The sequence below is a fragment of the Hoplias malabaricus genome, chromosome 5 (genome assembly GCF_029633855.1).
Source record: "Hoplias malabaricus isolate fHopMal1 chromosome 5, fHopMal1.hap1, whole genome shotgun sequence".
NCBI lineage: Eukaryota > Metazoa > Chordata > Actinopteri > Characiformes > Erythrinidae > Hoplias > Hoplias malabaricus.
Window position 1 is genome coordinate 5,678,571 of NC_089804.1, and position 22,306 is coordinate 5,700,876.

Below are 22,306 nucleotides of genomic sequence, written 5' to 3' on the forward strand. Positions count from 1 at the left end.
TAGTTTTGAGCACAAAAAGACAACACCCTGTTAGTTCCAGTTTGACGTGATATTCTAAAATGCCTAGTGCTGAGCCACAAAGTTTCATTTTCAATAATGTTTTCAGTTATTTGTTCCTAATTAATTATAGCTATTTATTTAATGCTTGTAAAGAAGTGATGAAATTAAAGCATTCACTTAAACATTTATATTGTTGAGGAAGTAACTAATAAAGTGTGGTGTAGATCTGCATTTGTCATTGACTTGCTCCGGCTCTCTACGATTCTCGGATGCTAAAATTGTGCTTTAGGTCTTTGCTCATTAAACACAATGGCGTAATTATGTTGTGCTAAAACGAGTGGATCAGACACAGCAGTGCTGCTGGAGTTTTTAAACTGTTCCATCTCTAACGTTGTTGATGAGTCTTGTAGATGTAAAGTCAGAGATTGTAGCTCACCTGTTGCTGCACAGCTTTTGTACGTCATCAGTCCTGAGTCCTCAGTGCTGGCCATGGTTTCTGAGCCGGCTGTGCATTTCCTTAATAAAAGCTTTAACACTCTGCTCTGTGGCAAAATGCATTATCCTCCTGAAAAATCATGTAGCACCACAAACCCAAAACGTTTCATGTTATAACCATCAGCTTTGTTTACACTGGCACAACATCTTAGACACGGCTAACTGGGGACCAGCCACATCTTTGCCGTACTATACAGGATGTTCTTCTTGAAGGAATATTATAATTCTTTCTGTTTCTTATTGGGGACATGTTTTCTTATTGGGGACTTGTTTTCTTATTGGGGACATGTTTTCTTATTGGGGACATGTTTTCTCATTGGGGACGTGTTTTCTCATTGGGGACGTGTTTTCTCATTGGGGACGTGTTTTTTTTTATTGGGGATGTGTTTTCTTATTGGGGACGTGTTTTATTATTGGGGACTTGTTTTCTTATTGGGGACATGTTTTCTTATTGGGGACGTGTTTTATTATTGGGGACTTGTTTTCTTATTGGGGACTTGTTTTCTTATTGGGGACTTGTTTTCTTATTGGGGACATGTTTTATTATTGGGGACTTGTTTTCTTATTGGGGACATGTTTTCTCATTGGGGACTTGTTTTCTTATTGGGGACGTGTTTTCTCATTGGGGACGTGTTTTTTTTATTGGGGACGTGTTTTCTTATTGGGGACATGTTTTCTTATTGGGGACATGTTTTATTATTGGGGACTTGTTTTATTATTGGGGACTTGTTTTCTTATTGGGGACATGTTTTCTTATTGGGGACGTGTTGTCTTACTGGGGACGTGTTGTCGTATTGGGGACGTGTTGTCGTATTGGGGACGTGTTGTCGTATTGGGGACGTGTTTTCTCATTGGGGACGTGTTTTCTCATTGGGGACGTGTTTTCTTATTGGGGACGTGTTTTCTTATTGGGGACGTGTTTTCTCATTGGGGACGTGTTTTCTTATTGGGGACGTGTTTTCTCATTGGGGACGTGTTTTTTTATTGGGGACGTGTTTTCTTATTGGGGACGTGTTTTTTTATTGGGGACGTGTTTTCTTATTGGGGACGGGTTTTCTTATTGGGGACGTGTTTTCTTTCAGTTACCTAAGTCCAAAAGCATGTCAAAGTCTCCATTTTAACAGCAAACAAATTTGCACTTTTAGAGTTGTCCTGGTGTTTTCTTTAGAAATGCAAATGACACGATTTGTTTTCCTCAACATTAAGTGACTGCATAATTTTGTCATATGCTTAATTAAAAAAAAAACACCTTTAATTAAAATAAGTTAGTTTGATTAGTTTGAGGTGTGTTATATAAAGCCAGGTTGTTCAGATGTTAGAGCAACACTGTTTTGTGTCTCACATATATAGAGGTAGTTTAACGGTATCTTATTGGAACGTTTGATCTCTGCACAACATTTTGCCAAATTGCATTTTCATTCAACAGCAACGGTGCAAAGACAATAACTGAAGTCTTGCAAAATCACACAGATTTAAAGATGCACACAATGGGGCCATAAAAAAGCAAAGTGTCTCTTTGTCCTATTAGTGCCTTTAGTACTTTATAACTTCACCTGGAACGGAATAAAGGTAGTGCCACGAAACCAAACTGATTTAATTTATTCTCTCTCTCTGCAAACAGTGGAACACACTCTGAGAGCTGCGAGATCGTTACCGTGACTTAACCACACAACTCAGACGCTTTAGAGAGGAAAACGTAGAGGAACAACAAATATTGTGCTTCAGGTTAATCAATGCTGTGCTCACATACTGAGTAGAATCGCGAGCAGATGAAACAGGTACAAAGCATAAAAGAATGGTGCAATAACATCTGAGCAGCTATAAATTTTCCCCCAAATATCAGCTGATTGTGAGCAATCTTTCACTGCACTATTGATCTTTATTTTGATATGTTTCAGCTGCAATGTATAGAAGCCTGTTTCTGCCACATAATACAATCATTTAAAAGGCTTTACTGTGCAAGTTGCTCTCTCGTTATGTTGAGATACCAAGTCAATGTATTGGGATTGTAGGGCTATTTAGTTACACATCTGGTGTTCCAGTAAAAACAATAGAGTCGGTTCAATCAAATTATATATATTTATTTAAAAAATAAGTGCACATTTATTGCCACACATTCATAGCGAGTCCTTGGCGTATGAAATCAACCCAAATTTCAAATCTACAATTTTTATAGAATGCAGTACAATGGTGTCCCCTGTCTAAAGGTATGGAGGATGTACCCTTGAGGGTCCCGTCAGTGACAGTTTTTCTGAGACTGCACAGACGTACCTTTCCTCATTAAAGCTGTAAAATTAGAATGAACCCATGTCAGAAGGATCCCTCTGAAGCACTGTTTCACAGTGAAAATGAGGTAAAAAATGTATGTTCTTTATTTGGTTTCACAGGTGCATACGCTATCCTTGAATGAGTCCTAAGGTGCATCGCTCATCCGAGGCTGAAATGCTATTAATCAAATAAGGCCTTGGTTTGACTCATATGCAAGCTTTGCCAAGGGCTTCTCTTTCTCTGCATTGGCTTCTTGAGCTGGGCTGCTTTCTTACCCCATTTCCTGCAATTCATTGTGAACCACTTTGTCTTGTAGAATGTCAGATTGCATAATGCAAGCACAAAATGTTTCCCCTGCCATATTCTTCTCCAAACAGGCCCCTGAATAATAAAAGGCCTTATCCAGAGGAGTTGTCAGCTTTATTGAATTATTCACACACTGGAAATGGGTGAAGACAGGCTCGGCACCACTGGTGCAGAAAGCAGACACTTGGAAAATGAGAAATTTGTTTTTTTGTTTGTCCATTGCTGAACTTTCAGTGCAGACGCAGGAAGAAGTCATTTTTTCATTGTACTCATCATACTCCATAGGCACACACGACCCAGACCAGGGTTCAGTCGTTCTCAGTCGAGACAGAACGACATTTTTACAGACGTTTTTCACCTGACTCAAAGGAGGAAGAGAGCAAAGCTTTTTGAAGTTAGAGCCAGAGACTTGCCCTTTGAGAAATTAGCCTTGCTTCATATTCAAAAGTTAATGACTGAGTTTATTGTTATAGTGAACTATTATGGATTATTTCACCTTGAAAATCTGTATTCTACCAATTTAAATTTCATGATAACTTTGCACAGTTATAATAGTTGTTCGCTTCTTATAATCAGTTTAAAAGCCAGTATCCATTACTATGTTTAATGCGTGTGCATTAGTGGTTTGCTCATTTGTGAAGGCACCGTTAATGCTGAATGATATGAACAACTTTTCGAGCTACATGCTTCAATCCAGACAAGTTTTTTTTTTTTTTTTTCCTGTGAAATCCTGGCTTATTTCAATAAACAAAGCCAATCCATATTCTGCATGGATTAGAAACGTACAGCTGCTTCTGACGAGTCCAGACAATAAATGAGTCCAGATCAATTGAAAACAACTGGTGAAAAAAAAGAAAAACTATAGCGGAAACCCCAAGCTGTTGAGAAGCTGAAATCCAACAACAAGCAAAAATCTCTTTCAAATCTACAGTACCTGGTCTCCTTAGTTTCCAAATGTTTACAGAGTGTTATTAAAAGAAGAGGTGATGTCCCAAATTTTTTGGAAGGTGCTGCGGTCATCGATTTCACAACGGTCAAATATTTTTCAAACAACTGTACACTTTTCTCAGTTTCAAAATTTAAATTGTTGTCTTTGTAATATTTTCAGTTGCATAAAGAGATTAATACTACATCATTTCATTTTGTTTGTACTTATATTTGCATTTATGTTAATTTGCACATTTGTAATAGTCGCTAGCCTCTACAGCTTTCTAACAGGAAACGTTCAAGATTTAGAAACGTAATCATGACATTACATTTCCAGATGCTGGATCTTCTTAATCAAAGTGTTTGGGTGCGTTTAAAGGCATGTGTGTTAGATATTGACCAGATGTAACCTCTGCTGCAGCAGAAATGTCTGAACATTGGTAAGCAACATTTATCAGTGCATTAAATTTTTGATTTTCTCTCTTCTTCCACAGGTTGTGTGTGTACGCTAGCCAACAAGCATGAAGTGGAATTTGTTTAAGAAGAAGCCTGAGGCCATGGTGGGCCCGCAGCCCACTGGTGCCAGCGCCTTGACCATGGCTCCCCTCTTGTCCACAACAGCAGAAAATGCCACAGAGTCTGAAGAGCATGTCAGCAAGAACGACAGGTTCGGTAACTTCAAGAATAAGTTTCTCAACGAGATCGACAAGCTCCCACGTGAGTTTTGAAATGTTTGACTTCTATAAGTTCTTGTGTAAAAAGCATCATTGATAGTTGTTTCAAAGAAAGCTTTTTTCTTGTGTAACTTAAGTATCCCTAGGGTCTAATGTAAAGTTTGTCCGTTCATGCCATGGATTTTTAGGAAAATATCCATTCGAGTTATTTGCAGTAGTATGTCGTGCCTGTCCAATGAAAACATGTATCTCCATTTTTGATGACGTTTAGTTCACTACGTCATTTGAGCAAAGCAGCTGTCCTTCAAATTGTGTAAAATGTACACAATGAATGGACCAATAGAAATGCTCCAAAATGACTTGGAACCAAATCTTTTTAAATTAAATTCCATTGAAGGTTTATTCCTTCTTTTGAGAAGTTAACATATTTGGAGATATGTGTTTTTCTTTGGACAGCGACAATATGAGGTTTGCCTCGCCATGAAGAAATATTTAATATTTTAAAGAAATAATATAATTAATTTTTAAAATTAATATAAGGTTCACAACATGTTCAATACATAAATGTGTATTTTTGGAGATAATACATTTTACACAGCAAATTCTCAGCTGTAATCAGTTCATTTCCCATATTTATTGGTTTTTCCATCAGTAACCGTTTTAAACGCATTACCTACAGGCAGTGACGATCTTAGAACAGCACCTGAACACAACATGTACATTTCATCTCATGTGTTTTGAGGTTAAACGGCGAAATCCAGCAATATTTTTAAAAACCAATGACTGAAAACGAACTAAGCTTTAGCTTTCCTGTCTGCAGCTATGGAGCAAGAGCTAGGCCTCGCCCATGGACCTTATAACAAAGTTCTGTTTTAGTCTCTCTGCCTTCACTCTCCAGATTCAGTTTACCAGCACTTTCCCCGAGAGAGTGTCTATTTACCAAGTTCCAACAGTTTGAACCGATGTTTAAACCTTGAATCCAAAGGTTTGGCAGTGTGTGTGAAACAATATCATAAAGAAGCCATTTTCTAATCTATTACGTTTAACCTATATATTGAATTCTAGGTTTAGGTTTGTGTTGGAGCCACAGTGGCACAACAGGTAGAGTTTCTTTGGGTTCAAACCACGCCTTGGGTCACTGTGCACGAGGAGTTTGGTCTGTTTTCTCTGTGTTTGCGTGGGTTTCCTTTGGGGGCTCCGGTTTCCTCCCATAATCCAGAAACAAGTGGTGACCGGTAGATTGTCTATTCAGATGTGTCCATAGGGGTGAATGAGTGAGTGTGTGATGCTAGTGCCTCGTCCCTTGCGCCCTGTGACTCCAGGTTGGCTCCAGACCCTCAACAGGATAAAGCAGTTACAGACAATAAACGCATTAAATAAATGTCTTAAATTAAGTTAAATAAAATTAAATGCAATTTAAAACTTGGAAAGCTGTAATATATTTATAAAATCTTTTAGACGGCTTATATAACTGTGCCGGTATGAAAGGAGCGTCCAGGAAATTCAATTTATTGTCCCTGCCTTTTATCAAAAACCCATCACTGAATAATCTAGCAGTTTAATATCAGCTTTCCTCAGGGAGTGATAGCAGGAATTGTAGGTTTTTTTTATCCCTCACAGTTGATGATGTTAGTAGCAAAATAAATAGAACACGGACAGCAACGTGACATAAGTAAATTTTAACAAGAATAAAACCACACGGCCTACAGTGTTAGGAATGTAATATCTGTGGATTAGTTGTGTGAAATATCTATCAACAATAAAAGGTACATTCACAGCACTGACCCCACACGGTGTCTCTGTCTCTCCTCGTATCCTCTGTTTCTCCCAACAGTGCCTCCCTGGGCAATCATAGCAATCTCCATTGTAGCAGTAGTGCTCATTCTCACTTGCTGTTTCTGCATTGTTAAGAAGACCTGCCTCAAGAAGAAGAAGGGGAAGAAAGGAAAGAAAGGGAAAGGAGACGTGGGCATGAAGAACATGAAAGGCGGAGAGGTATGGCCGAATTAGTGGACACTGTCCCCGAAATATCTGAGGATTTTCGGTTTGTTTTTTTCACATCATTGCTATAGTATATAATAATAATAATAACAACTTTATTAATTTATTTTTGACATTTTCTGTTGATTCTTCCTTTCACACAGTAATTAGTCTTGTGTTTAACAGAATAACAGCAATAAAAATAGCAAACTACGTGTTTTAACTACGGTATCATTCAAAAACATCATCTAAACTACTTCTCTGCTTCTGAAAGTGATTTTAATCTAAATTTAACTTCTGCTCTGAGTAAATGGATGGCTAGTGATCTGGAAAGATTTTTTAATTCTTTAATATTCATGGAATTTGAATTATTTAATAGAGCACGTCACTGGAAAGCTATAAAGCAGGAAAGCGACATGAAGGATTTCCCACAGTGTTGTTAAATTTGCCAGGTTCTGGAGATGATTTTCAGAGCACTCTCTACGTTGTTTATCTCTCTTTCATGTTTCGTTTACATCAAGAATGATGCCTTTTCCCCCAGACATTTTTTTTGTGAAGGAATAATAAATGGAAATGCAAAATAAATGATCCGTAAAGAATACTGTGGCTTGTACACGCCATCAGTGCAAAGCTATTATGCCTTGATGTAATTTGCTGATGACTGCAGCGATGGCGTATTGGGTTATTCCCATTTATTTATTTATATTTAAATTCAACTGGTCATTTTTTGTTCTGTTTTTAAATTACTGTACTCTGTGTATAACATGATTTTCTGGTGTGTCATTTCTTTTATGTGTCCATTAACTGTCACTTGATTTCCACTGCTCTGATTCCCTCTTTACTGTGTGGTATGAGTTCAATCTGTCCCTCTCTCCATCTTTCTGTCTCTTTATCCCTCCTACTTTGTGTCTTACATTTGCTCCGTGTATCTTGACTGTGGCGGACCTCTCACACGGTAGGTGTGAAACAGCTTGCGGCGCCCCTCTCTGGACGCTTGATGTAAGCGTGAGACCCGGGCAGTGGGGGGGGCTTTCAGGCCTGAGGGAGGGGATGGCTATGGGAATGAGCGCTATGGCTTTAACTTTAGCTTTGCAAGCTCAGGGGGCTGAGGGTGCTTGAGGAGCAAATGGGGGGGTTGGGGCTTCGCATTCCACCGGTTTGATATGCCGCACCCAAAAAAGGGAATCTGCTATGTTTTGCGAGAGATAAAATAACTAAGAAAAAGATAAACAGAGCGATGACGTTTTGAAAGTGGACATGCATTGTTTATGAACTGATACTTACATCTAGTTTACTGAGAGTTGGAATGACTGCACAGGAGCAACACAAGCCAGTCCTCACTAACATGCATGTTTAAAGGGTATGTTTGGTCACTTGTCAGTTACGTGCTGCTTCATGTGTTTAAGCATGTTCTTAGAACGGTAAATTTGGTTCTAACCAATCACAGGTCCATACATGTGTAAATTGGCCTCTCTGACATGGAGAAAGACTGAGATCAAATGAAGCAGTATTGTTGACAATGCCCAATAGATGCTCTTTAAGAAGGTACCAGTGAATGATCACAACTTGACTTGAGAGTAGCTTTCCTGGATGACCCATTGTGTGCAAACGACATCTCAAAATACGGAAGGGCTATGGTGGGGTGGAAAAAGCTGCATAATGCCTTTATGCAGTTTGGTTTTGTAAATGTTTTTCTTCTTTGGATGGAAAATCTGGTTCACTCTTAAGTTTGCTGCAAAGTTCACTCACCCAAAACAAAGCTGGGTAGGGACACGTAGAGACTGCGCTAGCAGTTTATTTTTGTTTAATCAGCAGCCATTAAAATCAGTCTGATAAAGTTATACACTACTCCCCCGCTCTCTTAGTCAAAGGGGTGATATGAAATTGTCCATATTCGGTGTTAAAAGTGCTTCCAGAATAGTTTTATACACAAGCCCTGTTTTGGGATTTTTTTGTAAAGTGAAATAAAATCAGAAATCCACCATTTGTCAAACGCACAACGAATCTGATTCATTATATTCAATATAAATATGAATGCATTAAAAATGTGATGCTCAGAAAACACTCAAAAAATTGGGACAATGGCACTTTGTTACTTACTTTTTTAGAACTATATTTTAACGATTTGTCAAAAGTAAACAATGGTTTCAGTTTTGCAAGTGAATGGTTTTTGTCCATTTTTACTTTCTGATTCTCCTCTTCACATGGCAGACCGATCTGGACAGTGTGAAGGCCAGACAACTCTGTATCTACAAAGCCACTCTTTTGTAGCATTTGCAGAATGAGGACTAGTGTTGCTGAAACAACCATGGACTTCCTGAAAAAAAGACATCACCTTAATGGCATCGTAAAACTCACTAAAATCTCAATATATGTCTTGAGTCCAATGGTACCTTTGCTACAGCTTGGTCCCAGAGAACTTGACAGAGTCTCTGAATAAAGAGTACGGCTTTTTCTTTGCATAACATCTTAAGGCTGCATTTCTTGATGCAGTATGACAACAGTTTTCAAAAATACTCCTGCATTCCTCTGGCTATTGTTTTCACAAAAGCATGATGTTTTCTCATGTAATGCCATGAGGCTTGAAGGTCATGCACTGACTGAGATTTCTCGATTACTGAATGCAGTATATAAGGTAAATTATATACTAAACTAAATTATAGCTAAACTGTTTGCAATCTTGAGTTGAAAAATGTTTTTTTCCAAAGCTTTTTTAAAAATTCTCTCACAAAGTGATGAGCTATAACCCGTTTTTACTTGAAAAGACTGAAACTTTGGTGTATGCTCCTTCTATAATTTTTTATATTCTTTTTATAGTGAAATGTTTGAAAATGTTGCAACAACCGTCACCTGTCCCACTCCTTTTGAGTGCTTTGCAGAAATGGAATTCAGAATTTGTGTGTAAGTTAAGTTTCAAGGCTGTTTTAAAAACAAACAAAAAAAGTTTTGTGTTTTCTTATCTTTTGCACCATGGTTGGATCTAAACTTCAGGAAGGGCCGATTAAAGTCTTTGTTTGGGCTGTGAATTGAGTGGTAGCTTTAACTTTGGGCCGACTGAACTACCAAGTTACCGATCTTTTGAGTTCTGATTCTCTTCATAAAACATAAAGCAGTTCTAGACGTAGCAAACGCATCGAACCGTCTGATTTCTCCAGAGTAAACAGTGGACACTTTTCGCCATACCTTATGGTGGTATAATTTCTTCCTCACCATTTTCTTAGTTCATCTGCCATCTTTGCAAACCTGGATGGTATGTACTGGGATTTACAAACAGCATGACTGCGTTTGGATGCTTAACGCTAGCCACTCCTTAAGTTCTGAAAACAATGCCGAACATTGTTTGGCAAGCACATTCATTTATAAAATAATGCACTAATCCTTGATACATCAACAATCATAGAGATATTCTGCTGCTATTGTTAATTCAAACAGTGAAGTTCATTCCTAATTTTTGCATTTTGTGGCTTGGCATGCACGAATGTGAAGCATTTATTGCACCTGTTATAAAGGTATCATGAAGCGGTGTGTGTGTGTGAGTGTGTGTGGTATTAAGGGCATGGACATTTCAGATTATGTGTGAGTGGTTGTAAAAGTGCGAGTGTTTCCCATCTAAGCATGTTATGTTTAGAAACGTTATGAATTGATCTTTTTTTCTTTTTTCTCCTCAAGCAATCAAACATCTGTATGTGATTTATTTCAATAAAACCTTTTTAAAAATGTTTAATTTCTGTAACATATAGAAAATAAAACTGTAATATCTTTTACATTGATACTGTAATGTGGCTATGAAGACGACTTGTTGAGATTATAACAAAGACTTTTTATAGAAGCTCTGAAGATAATAGCATTAAGACGTAGTTATTATTAAGTTTATTATAATACTGTAAAAGTGCATTATACATTTATTTTATACAGCACAAGGACACTGAATTTAGACCCACTGTTTCTTTGTCTTTTTTTTTGTGTGTTTTTAATTGGATATATATCCTTCGCTGTATTGGAGACAGAACTTAGCCTTATATGGTTTCTTTTGGAAGAACAGTTTAAATTGTGGATTTAACTTGTGGTGTACATTGTGGCATATGCATAAATATATAACCCATAGACATTGTCAGGGAGCCTTTAAATGTACTACAAGTAAATTGTGATTGTTTCCCCCCTAAAATGACTAAATTATAAACTATAAATGATTTACATTTCCATTTGAATCAGTAAATTTAAAAGTGACATTCAATAATTTAATCAAAAATCACATTTTATAAAATTCAGAGGATGTTTCCTCATCATTTGCTGCGCTAATTTGTTTATGAACGTCACTAATGTAGAATAACAGAGGGATCACCGCTAGAGGAATACATTGTAGACACGCTGGAAATATTGCAGCATCAGTGCTGTGACAAGTCCAGACATGTACATTTTTTATGATTTATTTGTTTATTTTAGTGACAGTGTTTTTGAGAATTGTATAATTAGTGCCTCATGTTTTTCTAATCCTCACCCAGCTCCCAGAGTATTCTGGGATGTTTTTGGTTGTCGCAAATTTCTATGATTTTTCTTTACAGAAGGACATTTCTGTTTGGTCGTGCTTTTAAAACATTTTTGTGAAAATTAGTGAAGAAGAAGAAATTACAGGAACTTAATTTGAACTAGGAAAATTAAAACCTAACAGCAAACTTTGGCTAATGTTGCTTTGTATGTTGCTTTTATTATTATTTATTTTTAATATAAGGGAATGTTCTTTTATTTAATTTATTTCCAGGATGTTTTAGGGACGGCACTGACTTTATTAGGAAAAACTGAACATTACCAGAATAAATTCCCAAAAGTAACCAAAATCTAGCGACACTGAGTTAGCGGAGTAGATATTTTATGGAACTTACCCATTACCACGTAACAACATAAACACATCTCTTCTTCAGTTATGAACAGATACAGTTTGAAACACAAAGCCACATGGTTTTCCACCAACAAGGTCTGGCAAATATTTGCAGCGACTTACAGGAGTTGGACAATGAAACTGAAACATGGCTAAATTGGAGCAGCCTGGTGGACAATGAAGTCCTGAAGGTGGTGCCGTGTATCAGGACGACAACGCACCAATACACACAGCAAGACTGGTGAAAGACTGGTTTGATGAACATGAAAGTGAAGTTGAACATCTCCCATGGCCTGCACAGTCACCAGATCTAAATATTATTGAGCCACTATGGGGTGTTTTGGAGGAGCGAGTCAGGAAACGTTTTCCTCCACCAGCATCACGTAGAGACCTGGCCACTATCCTGCAAGAAGAATGGCTTCAAATCCCTCTGCCCACTGTGCAGGACTTGTGTATGTCATTCCCAAGACGAACTGACGCTGTATCGGCCACAAAAGGAGGCCCTACACCGTACTAATAAATTACTGTGGTCTAAAACCAGGGGTTTCACTTTCATTGTCCAACCCCTGTACTTCTATAATGCTACTGAGGAGAAAAATCTAAGATGGTGTCTGAGATACTTTAAATAAGTGAACTATGATTACAGTTATCGTCTTGTCATAAAGAAAACAAGACGGTTGAACCCTCAACTGGAAGACAGCACAAGGCAAAACTCATAGCCTCTTAAAAAAGCTGTCACTTTCAGTTAGAGTACAGATCAGACAAGGAAATTATTTAAGATTTAATCACACATAGATCTAATGATGTTAACCATTAATTAGATTTTTATGGACTGTTTTTTTCTCCCTCTGTGTGATTAAAAGTGTTCAAAAGATGATATCTAGGTCAGTCAACAAAGATTATTTTGTAGTATCAGCAGCGCAGTGTTGGAAATAAAAATAATAATAAAAAAAAAAACCTTGGTTAAAAGCAACCGCTTTCAAAAGCAGACGTGCACTTGTTATGAAGTGGATATAAATAGCAATGACTTTTATGCAATATATATTGGTCCATTAGTCCTTGTACATGTTTTAACCCCCTAAACCACCCCCACACACTTTCTATAAATGGATCTGTTGACCAGGTTTGAATGAGCTAACGTTGAGTGGGTCTTCCATTGCATAAACAATACTCTCTTTTCTGCAAAATGGTGTCATAAAAGGAAAAGTGAAATCAAGTCATGTTGCTACCAGTGTCATCGCCGACACATTTGCATTTAAATAAAGAGCTGGTGGTTTAACACCTGCTACACTTCACTAAGAAACTGCCAGGTAGGTGCTTGTGACTGACCATGTTTGAATTGATTGACACTCAACTCGACGAGCAACCACTGCCCTGAGAAATAACGCCGCTTTCTGCGCTCCCTGTTTCTCCCACTTCGTCTCTACAGAAACAGGATGATGATGATGATGAAGATGAAATCGAGACAGGGATGACTGGAGATGAGAAAGAGGAGGAAGAGCCCAAGGAAAAGGAAAAGCTTGGCAAACTTCAGTTCTCGTTGGATTATGACTTTTCTGACAGCAAGGTCTGATTATTCTGTATTTTATCTTTTCAACATTTAAACCACAAATTAATCCAAATATTTACAGGAAAATATAGTCCTCAGTTCTGCAGTGCAGTTCATGCCAGTTTCATTCATTTAATACCGTCTCAAAAGGCTTAGCCCTTAATTAAGCTTTATTACACTTCCATTAAGAACAGATTGTTTTTTTTCATTCACAGCTAACAGTAGGCATCCTGCAAGCTGCAGATCTCCTGTCCATGGACAGTGGGGGCACCTCTGACCCCTATGTAAAGGTGTTCATTCTTCCTGACAAGAAGAAGAAATATGATACCAAGGTGCACAAGAAGACGCTCAATCCCGTCTTCAACGAGACCTTCAGCTTTAAGGTGAGGGGAGCAAGCTCACTGCTGGTGCTAGAATATTCTTACATAATTTACTGATTTTAATTCATTTTGGTGCAGCAGGTGGTGTCTCTGTCACAGCTCCAGGGTCCTGAAGGTTGTGGGTTGTGAGTCCCGCTCCGGGTGACTGTCTGTTAGGAGTGTGGTGTGTTCTCTCTGTGTCTGCGTGGGTTTCCTCCGGGTGACTGTGTGTGAGGAGTGTGGTGTGTTTTCCCTGTGTCTGTGTGGGTTTCCTCCGGGTGACTGTCTGTGAGGAGTGTGGTGTGTTCTCCCTGTGTCTGCGTGGGTTTCCTCCGGGTGACTGTGTGTGAGGAGTGTGGTGTGTTTTCCCTGTGTCTGTGTGGGTTTCCTCCGGGTGACTGTCTGTGAGGAGTGTGGTGTGTTCTCCCTGTGTCTGCGTGGGTTTCCTCCGGGTGACTGTCTGTGAGGAGTGTGGTGTGTTCTCTCTGTGTCTGCGTGGGTTTCCTCCGGGTGACTGTCTGTGAGGAGTGTGGTGTGTTCTCCCTGTGTCTGCATGGGTTTCCTCCGGGTGACTGTCTGTGAGGAGTGTGGTGTGTTCTCTCTGTGTCTGCGTGGGTTTCCTCCGGGTGACTGTCTGTGAGGAGTGTGGTGTGTTCTCCCTGTGTCTGCATGGGTTTCCTCCGGGTGACTGTCTGTGAGGAGTGTGGTGTGTTCTCCCTGTGTCTGCGTGGGTTTCCTCCGGGTGACTGTCTGTGAGGAGTGTGGTGTGTTCTCCCTGTGTCTGCATGGGTTTCCTCCGGGTGACTGTCTGTGAGGAGTGTGGTGTGTTCTCTCTGTGTCTGCGTGGGTTTCCTCCGGGTGACTGTCTGTGAGGAGTGTGGTGTGTACTCCCTGTGTCTGCGTGGGTTTCCTCCGGGTGACTGTCTGTGAGGAGTGTGGTGTGTACTCCCTGTGTCTGCGTGGGTTTCCTCCGGGTGACTGTCTGTGAGGAGTGTGGTGTGTTCTCCCTATGTCCGGGTGCTCCGGTTGCCTCCTACGCTCCAAAAAAACATTTGTAGGTGGATTGGTGACTCAAAAGTGTCCGTAGGTGTGAGTGTCTGTGTTGCGCTGTAAAGGACTAGTGCCCCCTCCAGGGTGTGTTCCGGGTAGGCTCCGGACCCACCGCAGCTCTGAACTGGATAAGGGTTACAGACATTGAATGACTGAAGGTTCAAAAAAACCTTCCAAAGATGTCTATAATCTTTACAAAAATAGTCACAGTAATGTAAATACAGATTGTGCCACTCTCTTTAATCAAAAAAGTTAGAAAAATGATTTAACACTACGCCTCAAAGAACAGCACAATCCTTCTTCATTGATATGAAAAACCAAAGTATAGCGTCAGCTGAATAAAGACTATGAAGGTCATTTTGCATAGCTCACCTTGTGCAGCTTTCTCTGAAATGGAAATTCAGCTCTCCAATAAGCTTTTCCCTAAAAGCATGCAGAAGCGTCTGAGTCAGGACTTTTATTCATAAACGGGGAAAGAATTAAAAAAAGTTACATTGTTGAACATTTCTTATGTCCATTCTTCAAAACAGAGGATAGGAACTGGACCACAGGAAAACTACGTTTACAGTGTGCTTCCTATGCTCTGTAATAAAGACTTGGTTTTGATTGTCGGTTCAGACTCAGTCAGATAACAATTCATATCAGTAATGACGGTCTGTACGTATACAGGACTCATACCAACATTCTTTACCTAACTTAGGTGTCACCTCTGGTTCCTTTCAGATTCCTTTCCAGGAGATGGGTGGAAAGACTCTGGTGATGTCTGTTTATGACTTTGACCGCTTTTCTAAGCATGATGTGATCGGTGAGGTGAAGATCCCCATGAACACACTGGACCTGGCCCAACCCATTGAACAGTGGAGGGACCTGGATAGTGCTGAGAAAGAGGAGGTGAGCACCAGCCGTCAGCAGTTTAGCTCTTTGCTTAAGAAAGAGTAGATGTCATTCTGAATGACGATGATGTCACTAACAATATGACAGATTAATGAGAACAGCTCCCACACTCGTAGACGTTGCCGTCAACACACTTGAGGCCGATTTATACTGTGAGCGTTTATACTTCTGCGTCGGTGTCTGTGCCGCTCTGCATTTACACCTCCTCACCACTAGGGGTATCTCACGCATCTTCCACTACACTATGTAGTGCACAGTGGAGTGGTGTAGTAGAGTTAGAATTATAAATCTTTGAAGTGCACTAGTTATAGAGGAGGTGGTTGACTGGGACAGAGCGGTGTTTAGGAAAGAAGCAAATACAAAGCCGGCCCCTTTTTCTTGTTTCTCTTTGCGAGCTTTTATGGGACGTCCGTATTTTTCCTGTTCAACATTTTTATTCATCCCTGACGTCCACGCCACGTCTGAGAAACTCTCGTTATGAATTTGCTTCTGTCTAAGTCTCTGTCTGTGGAGGAGTATTTTTTCTGTTCAACTTAAACAATGTCCATGCGACTACTGACCAATCACAGGCGTTGTAGTCTTCATTGACGTGGCGGGTAGTTACATTTCTGGAGAGGTGCGCGTCGGGTGGCGTAGGTTTGATGCAGAAGTGTAAACCGGGCTGTAGCTGTGACTCCTAGACACTTAACGTCCCTTAACTGCACATTTATTAGACTCGTGTTCCATGAATGTGGTGTATTGAGTATTGTGGGTCTTTTTTCATAAACGTGTATTCAGATAAACACCATTATTAGTGACATTCCTGCATTAGATTGTGTTATAAATGTTATCACAGGTTGCAGATTCATACTCATTCTTTCACTGCTGTAATTTATCCTCAAACTCTCACACTATCTCATCGCTGTATGGTGATTGGACCATGATATCAGCTTTATTATTGGTTTGGCACCATGCCTAATTTCTATAGCATATTCATTGAATCTCAACCCTGTAGATAATCTCTAAGAAGGTGGAAAAATGGTACAATATATGCATGGTACAATATTCAGAACGGATTCTGCATTTTAAGTTCATACTCAGAGGCTACGTTCACTGATCTTTTCACGTTCTGTTTCAAAACCAAACAGCCTGAGAGGCTCGGAGATATTTGCGTCTCTCTGCGCTACGTGCCCACTGCTGGGAAACTCACCATCTGTATCCTGGAGGCTAAAAACCTTAAGAAGATGGATGTGGGAGGCCTGTCAGGTACAAACACATGCACTTTGTCATTACTTTCGCCACAGAATGGGTTACAGTGATGTTAGTAGCCTAAGGATTGTTGACTGCTGCAGTATTACGTTTCCTAGCATATTGTCTCTGAATAAAAAGGTCATGATGACAATACAGACAGACAGTACGCAGCCTTTTCATCCGGGAGTGTCTCGTTTTAAAGACATCGTCCAAATGTTGCTTCATTGAAGAACTGTGTCGTGTGTAAGGTCAGGAAAGCAGGGCTGGTGCAGTATGTTCATGCCATCGCAGTGGCTGCATTTGTCACGCAGAAGTAATGCTCACATGCTGACTCTGCAGTCTTCTCCTACTCTCTCTGTGCCGTCTGTGCCTTCCAGCCATACTTTACTTCTGCCCTCTGCTGGCTGCTCTGGTAAAGAAAACAGTTAATGAATAAACCCCGCAGTCTAATCCTTGCCTACTTCTGCACATGATGATTCATTTGACTTTATTTGAAAAACTGTTCTGGGACGCTTTACTTTAAGGAAAAAAGGGAGATTTTATTGCATCTACAAAATGAAGAACGGTGAAAAAATGGAATGAAAAATGTGAAGTTTCTGTTATAATTGGCTGCAGATCCTTATGTGAAGATCCACTTGCTGCAAAATGGTAAGCGTCTGAAGAAGAAGAAGACTACAGTGAAAAAGAACACGCTCAATCCATACTACAACGAGTCCTTCAGCTTCGAGATCCCACAGGACCAGATGCAGGTAGGCATCGCCTGTGCAGACTATCCTCAGTGCTTTTAGTTATTATTATTATTATTATTATTATCATTATTATTTCGCTTCTATGTTACTAATGCAGCTGGGGACATGTTGTTAGCCTCAGTGGTGTCAGAACTATTGCAAAGTGGTTCAGCGCATAAGATTTATTTAGAATGTTATTTTACATCCTATTTACAGTCATTTGTAAATATATATCAATATTTGTAAATATATATAAACATTAAACTGAGAATAGAAACTGTTGGGGCAGAAGCATATTTACCACTGTGTTACATCAGCTTTACATTTAATTTTAGAATATTTAGTGAATATTTAGTGAATGATCCACTCAAGGCATTTCTGTGTTTAAACTAAGTCCTGTCTGGTTTTAGAAAAAAGCATAGCACAATCTATTACAATCTATTACAGACTCATTCTAGATGATCTCTTAACTGCAAAAAGAACCAAACAAAATAAAAAAAATCATTGTGCCGTCATCTTCATTGCTCTCTGTAACACTTTTGTCAACGCTCATTAATCCATTCCTTAAACTACTTTTAAAGAACTTTAAATTTGTTTTTGAACAGATTTCCACTGATTGATTCAGTAATTACCTCGCTGTCTATCAAAGTAAATCAGAACTGCTACCTATTAATAAAGGTGTCCCTCAAGGCTCAATTCTTGGGCCTATATAATTTAATATCTATATTAATGGCATTGTCATTTCCACTGTCAACTGTAAAATACATCAATGTACTGACGACACAATTCTATAAAACTCACAATGGACCACAATGGAGCTGCAGCTGAGAGACTACAGTATTCTTTTAATGCCCTACAGTCTGCTTTTTAAATCACAAACTAGGTTTCTACCATTGATTTTAATATTTTTTTAAATCACAGTCCTAAAGAAATCTTTGCGTGTGTGAGATCAGCTTTTTTTTAAAATTTTGAACATTTCATGTTTATTTTCAACTCAAACTGAGGACAAAAGCGTGGCTTTGTGTATCGATACAGAAATCCATTCCCCAGTACACACCAACAACCCTGGTGTTAGTTGTGGTGATAATCAGGCATGTCAGCACTCTGCTATAAGATTAATTACTGGTGTCCACAGGTGAAAAAGTAACCTCTAGCTGTGTACTGAAAAGCAAAATAGATTTGTTTACCTTCAAAGTCATTACTGGCCGTGAGCGATCGTATAATCACAAAAATGCTCATAGAAAAGGTCTCCAGTCAGTGGATCGCTCCTCAGGTGCTCTTAGTTTCTAACTACCTCCTCACAGCCTGCTACTGCCAGTCTTCTAACACCTTCAATACTTTTTGGTCTGGTTCAGTTTCCTTTTTACTTTAACGTTTACTAACATTTTGTTTATTCTTCTTATATCAGTTACTCTTTAAATATAGTCCGTTTATATAGATGTGAAACACACAGCCTGTTTTCTAAACACGTTAACGAAGCCCATGAAGGTACTAAACATGAACAACTCTCTCTTTATTTGCAGAAAATCCAAGCTGTGATCACAGTGCTGGACTATGACAAGATCGGCAAGAACGACGCCATCGGAAAAATCTGGGTGGGCAACAAATCACAGGGAACGGCGCTCAGGCACTGGTCAGACATGATCGCCAACCCACGGCGGCCAATTGCCCAGTGGCATCCTCTCAGACCAGAGGAGGAAGTGGACGCTGAGCTAGCAGGCCTAACTGCCAAGAAGTAAACCTTCCATTAACCCATGCACACTGCCACCTCCCGAATCTCTCTCTCTCTCTCTCTCTCTTCTCCTCGTTCACCTCTTCGATATGTTTTGCATAATTTCCATCCATTCAGCCAGCACTGCATGATACACAAGATGATGAGACCGTAGATAGTGCTCAGAGGGTTCAGGAGACCACTTCCATAGTCAGTCTGATTCGGAATGTAATGACATGCAAATTGAAATACAATAAAACGTCCAGGAAATGTGTTTAGACACAAGCAAAGAAACCTAAACATTGTTGAAGTGCTGTGAGACATGAAATTGGTTTCAGTGTCATTTCAAACAGCTTACAAGTTACATACTGTGTGCGCGAGATCAGATATCATTCCAGGCTTTCACACAAGGACCAGCGCAGTCTTCGTCCTCTTATTACATACACATCTTTTTTATTTTATTTATTTATTTATTTTCCAAAATAGGGGTAAAAATGACACACACACACGTTTAAATCCACCGTTTTGTGTCTGATAGGGTGTGGGGACGCTTTGATGTTATGAAACTAAGATAATATAATGGGGGTGGGGTTAATATTCTCAATGCCTCTTACCAAGAAGGAGTCTGTTGTGTGTCGACACTGCCTGCAATCTACCACCTCAAGAAGTGTGCTCCATCAGTTTCTCCAGTGCTGGATCTTCCCACAATCTCATGACGAATCCTGTGTCTGTTCTGTCTTTCTAACGAAAAAGGATACAAGCCTTTGGACATCACAAAATAAGCAATTCTCGACTGCCAGGGACGCCTTCCTAATGAATCCATACGTTTGAATTCCACGCATTAAACGCATTTGTTCTGCTTGAGCACTTTAAATGGAAAAAACGTTCTTTTTGGTTCAAGGTGAAATAACTCGAGAATGCTCAGCCTTCTTGTTTCCAGATGTTTCACCGGGTTTTGTTGTTGTTTTGTTTTTGTTTTTTTAAATTGCCATGAAGAAAAAAAATGCGGAATTTCAAGATTCCGTTTCCTTGAACCACAGCATGCGATGTTGTCTTTCGTTATCATTTTTTATTACATCTGTAATATTTTGGACCCAGTTAGCATACATCATTATGAGTTTCCTCATTTTATTATACATTCTGCCATAGTTTATTACGGTTTGTATTGAAACGAAAGGGTCTGAAAGTGGGTACTGTTATATGTGTATTTTATACACAGCTTACCAAACTGCTAAAACTATTTGCACTACTGGATATAGCTATATTCTGTGGGTCTTGGTTGTGTAGTTCAGTTTGTCTACTTATGTGATGGTGCATCTATTATTCGAGTCATCTGGTGCATTGCCGGACTTTATGTTTTATTGGAATGCTGCATTAATAACGAGACAATGGATCTTCTCCCACTGCATAGAAGCATCTCACGTTCAAACTGAACAAATGTTACTATTCCTTGGGCACTAAAACCACACCATACTGCCTCCTTAACTTGTGGTATGGGCTAATGTCACGGCAACTTTACACTGAAACTATACACCAACTGGGAATTGTAACTAAAGACGATTACAAGCCAGAATCAGGAGGGTGTTTTAATATTCCGATTAGGTTTGGAAAACCCGGCCCAGCGAGTTTAGCGACCCATCATTCGACTAGGAATTTCGGAGGACGTTTTTCTATACTTGACACACCGCAAGCCAAACTTCAAAACATTAACTAAAAGCTCGTTTGCCGAGCTCTTCTCTATTGCAATAAGACTCTGAAATAGCAGGTATTTCCATCTGACACATTTACAGTGCAGTCTGATAGTTTCTGTCTCCTCTGGAGTCTGAATGAATGTTTTTGTTTTTGTGTTTATTCATTTATCCTTCAGCTACAACCCATTCGTCGATCAGTATTTTGATTCCTAAAGTACGTCACCGATGTCTGTCCCTTCTTAGTTCAGAAAATACCAAGAAATTCCAATAACCTCCCATCCTCACCCCCCGCCCATTGGTGTGTAGTTTTGCCTATATATGCATAGTTCCTACTTAACGATACTTGCATGTTTCGATAAAAAGATGAGCATGTTTCAGAGACAAAGCAAAAATATATTGTGTAAATTAGTAGGTGTTCTTTGTCATTTTAATAACAAAAAGGGAAAGGGAAAAATTACCTGTATATTTTCTAACTGAAGTAAATACGTATTTTCCATGAGTGGGTACTGGAGAGAATGTGACCTGTAATAAACTAGTCTTCATATTCAGATCGTACCAACCCCTGACCATCATGTGCAGAGATGTTAAGTGCTTTGTGTGAACTATTAGAGGATGAAAATGTAGCCGCATGCTTGACATCGACTCGCAGAGTTTTTACAGATAAACTGTATTTATCAAATGACTATTTATTTATTTGTAAATGACTTATTTTCAGTTTGCGGAGTGATATTTGGTCTTGTTTTTGAACCATGTTTGTGGGAGTAAAAACTTCCACGGGGGGCTCCGAGTCCGATACGTGTTTATTTTTTAAATTCCTGTCTCTCGGGAAACACGTCACATCGTGGTGTAGTGTGAGGGTCTGGATTCTCAAACATTGGCTGCCATTAGGGAAGGTGTGATTTTCACTGAAATGCCCCCCCCCCCCCCCACAGTCAGTGCCAATAATAGAAGTCACGTGTACTGCCATTTTATCTGACTTTGTCATTTTAACGTGATTTTTTTGGACCAAATTGACCTCTTACAGTGGCAAGAAGCTTGCCTTAGCACAACTGCATTCTGAAAAAGAACGAAAAAAAAAGTACAACTTGGGGTCCCCTCCTTTCAGTTTCTATTATCATTAAAAGCTTATTTTATAACAACGCTATAGCCACATTTTACTTCATTACAGCATTTAACTAGCCAATAACTGTGTGTGTGTGTGTGTGGGTGTGAATAAGATAAAGCCATAAGACCTGAGCACTACTTCTTTGGAGCTCAGCTATGTAGATTAAATTCTTAAAGAAGTTTTAACGTCTCCTTTCACGTAGGCCTATGTATCTCCTCGACATTCCATTGAGTCTGTGAAGCTATGGGGCAACACTGTTTTCCTGAAAATGTGCTGTTTTTAGTGGCGACAGTAGTTTAACCTGCAATAGCCGGTCTCTCTCTCTCTCTTACTGATGTGTATAGTCTTTTTTTTATTACTTTTTTTTTGTTGTTTTTTTAAATGTATTAGAAGGCTATAATCAAATCTAATTGTTTGTTTGTTTTTGTAACTGCCTTGATTTAAAACGTGCAATGAACCTATG

At 39.3% G+C, this 22,306-nt stretch overlaps 1 protein-coding gene across 4 annotated transcripts in view; it reads left to right on the plus strand.

Moving 5' to 3' along the window:
- Positions 1 to 22,125, plus strand: part of LOC136696052 (synaptotagmin-2-like) — a 63,353-nt gene extending 41,228 nt beyond the window's left edge. For 3 of the 4 annotated variants that reach the window (XM_066670144.1, XM_066670145.1, XM_066670142.1), the window contains 8 exons: positions 4,491 to 4,713; positions 6,505 to 6,665; positions 12,956 to 13,093; positions 13,291 to 13,458; positions 15,208 to 15,375; positions 16,506 to 16,623; positions 17,224 to 17,357; positions 18,860 to 22,125. In XM_066670144.1, coding sequence (XP_066526241.1) covers positions 4,518 to 4,713; positions 6,505 to 6,665; positions 12,956 to 13,093; positions 13,291 to 13,458; positions 15,208 to 15,375; positions 16,506 to 16,623; positions 17,224 to 17,357; positions 18,860 to 19,075 — 1,299 coding nt within the window. In that variant the 5' untranslated portion in view covers positions 4,491 to 4,517 and the 3' untranslated portion in view covers positions 19,076 to 22,125. The remainder of the gene's footprint in view (positions 1 to 4,490; positions 4,714 to 6,504; positions 6,666 to 12,955; positions 13,094 to 13,290; positions 13,459 to 15,207; positions 15,376 to 16,505; positions 16,624 to 17,223; positions 17,358 to 18,859) is intronic. The other variant, XM_066670146.1, reaches the window with a different exon arrangement.
- The last annotated feature ends 181 nt before the right edge of the window (positions 22,126 to 22,306 follow it).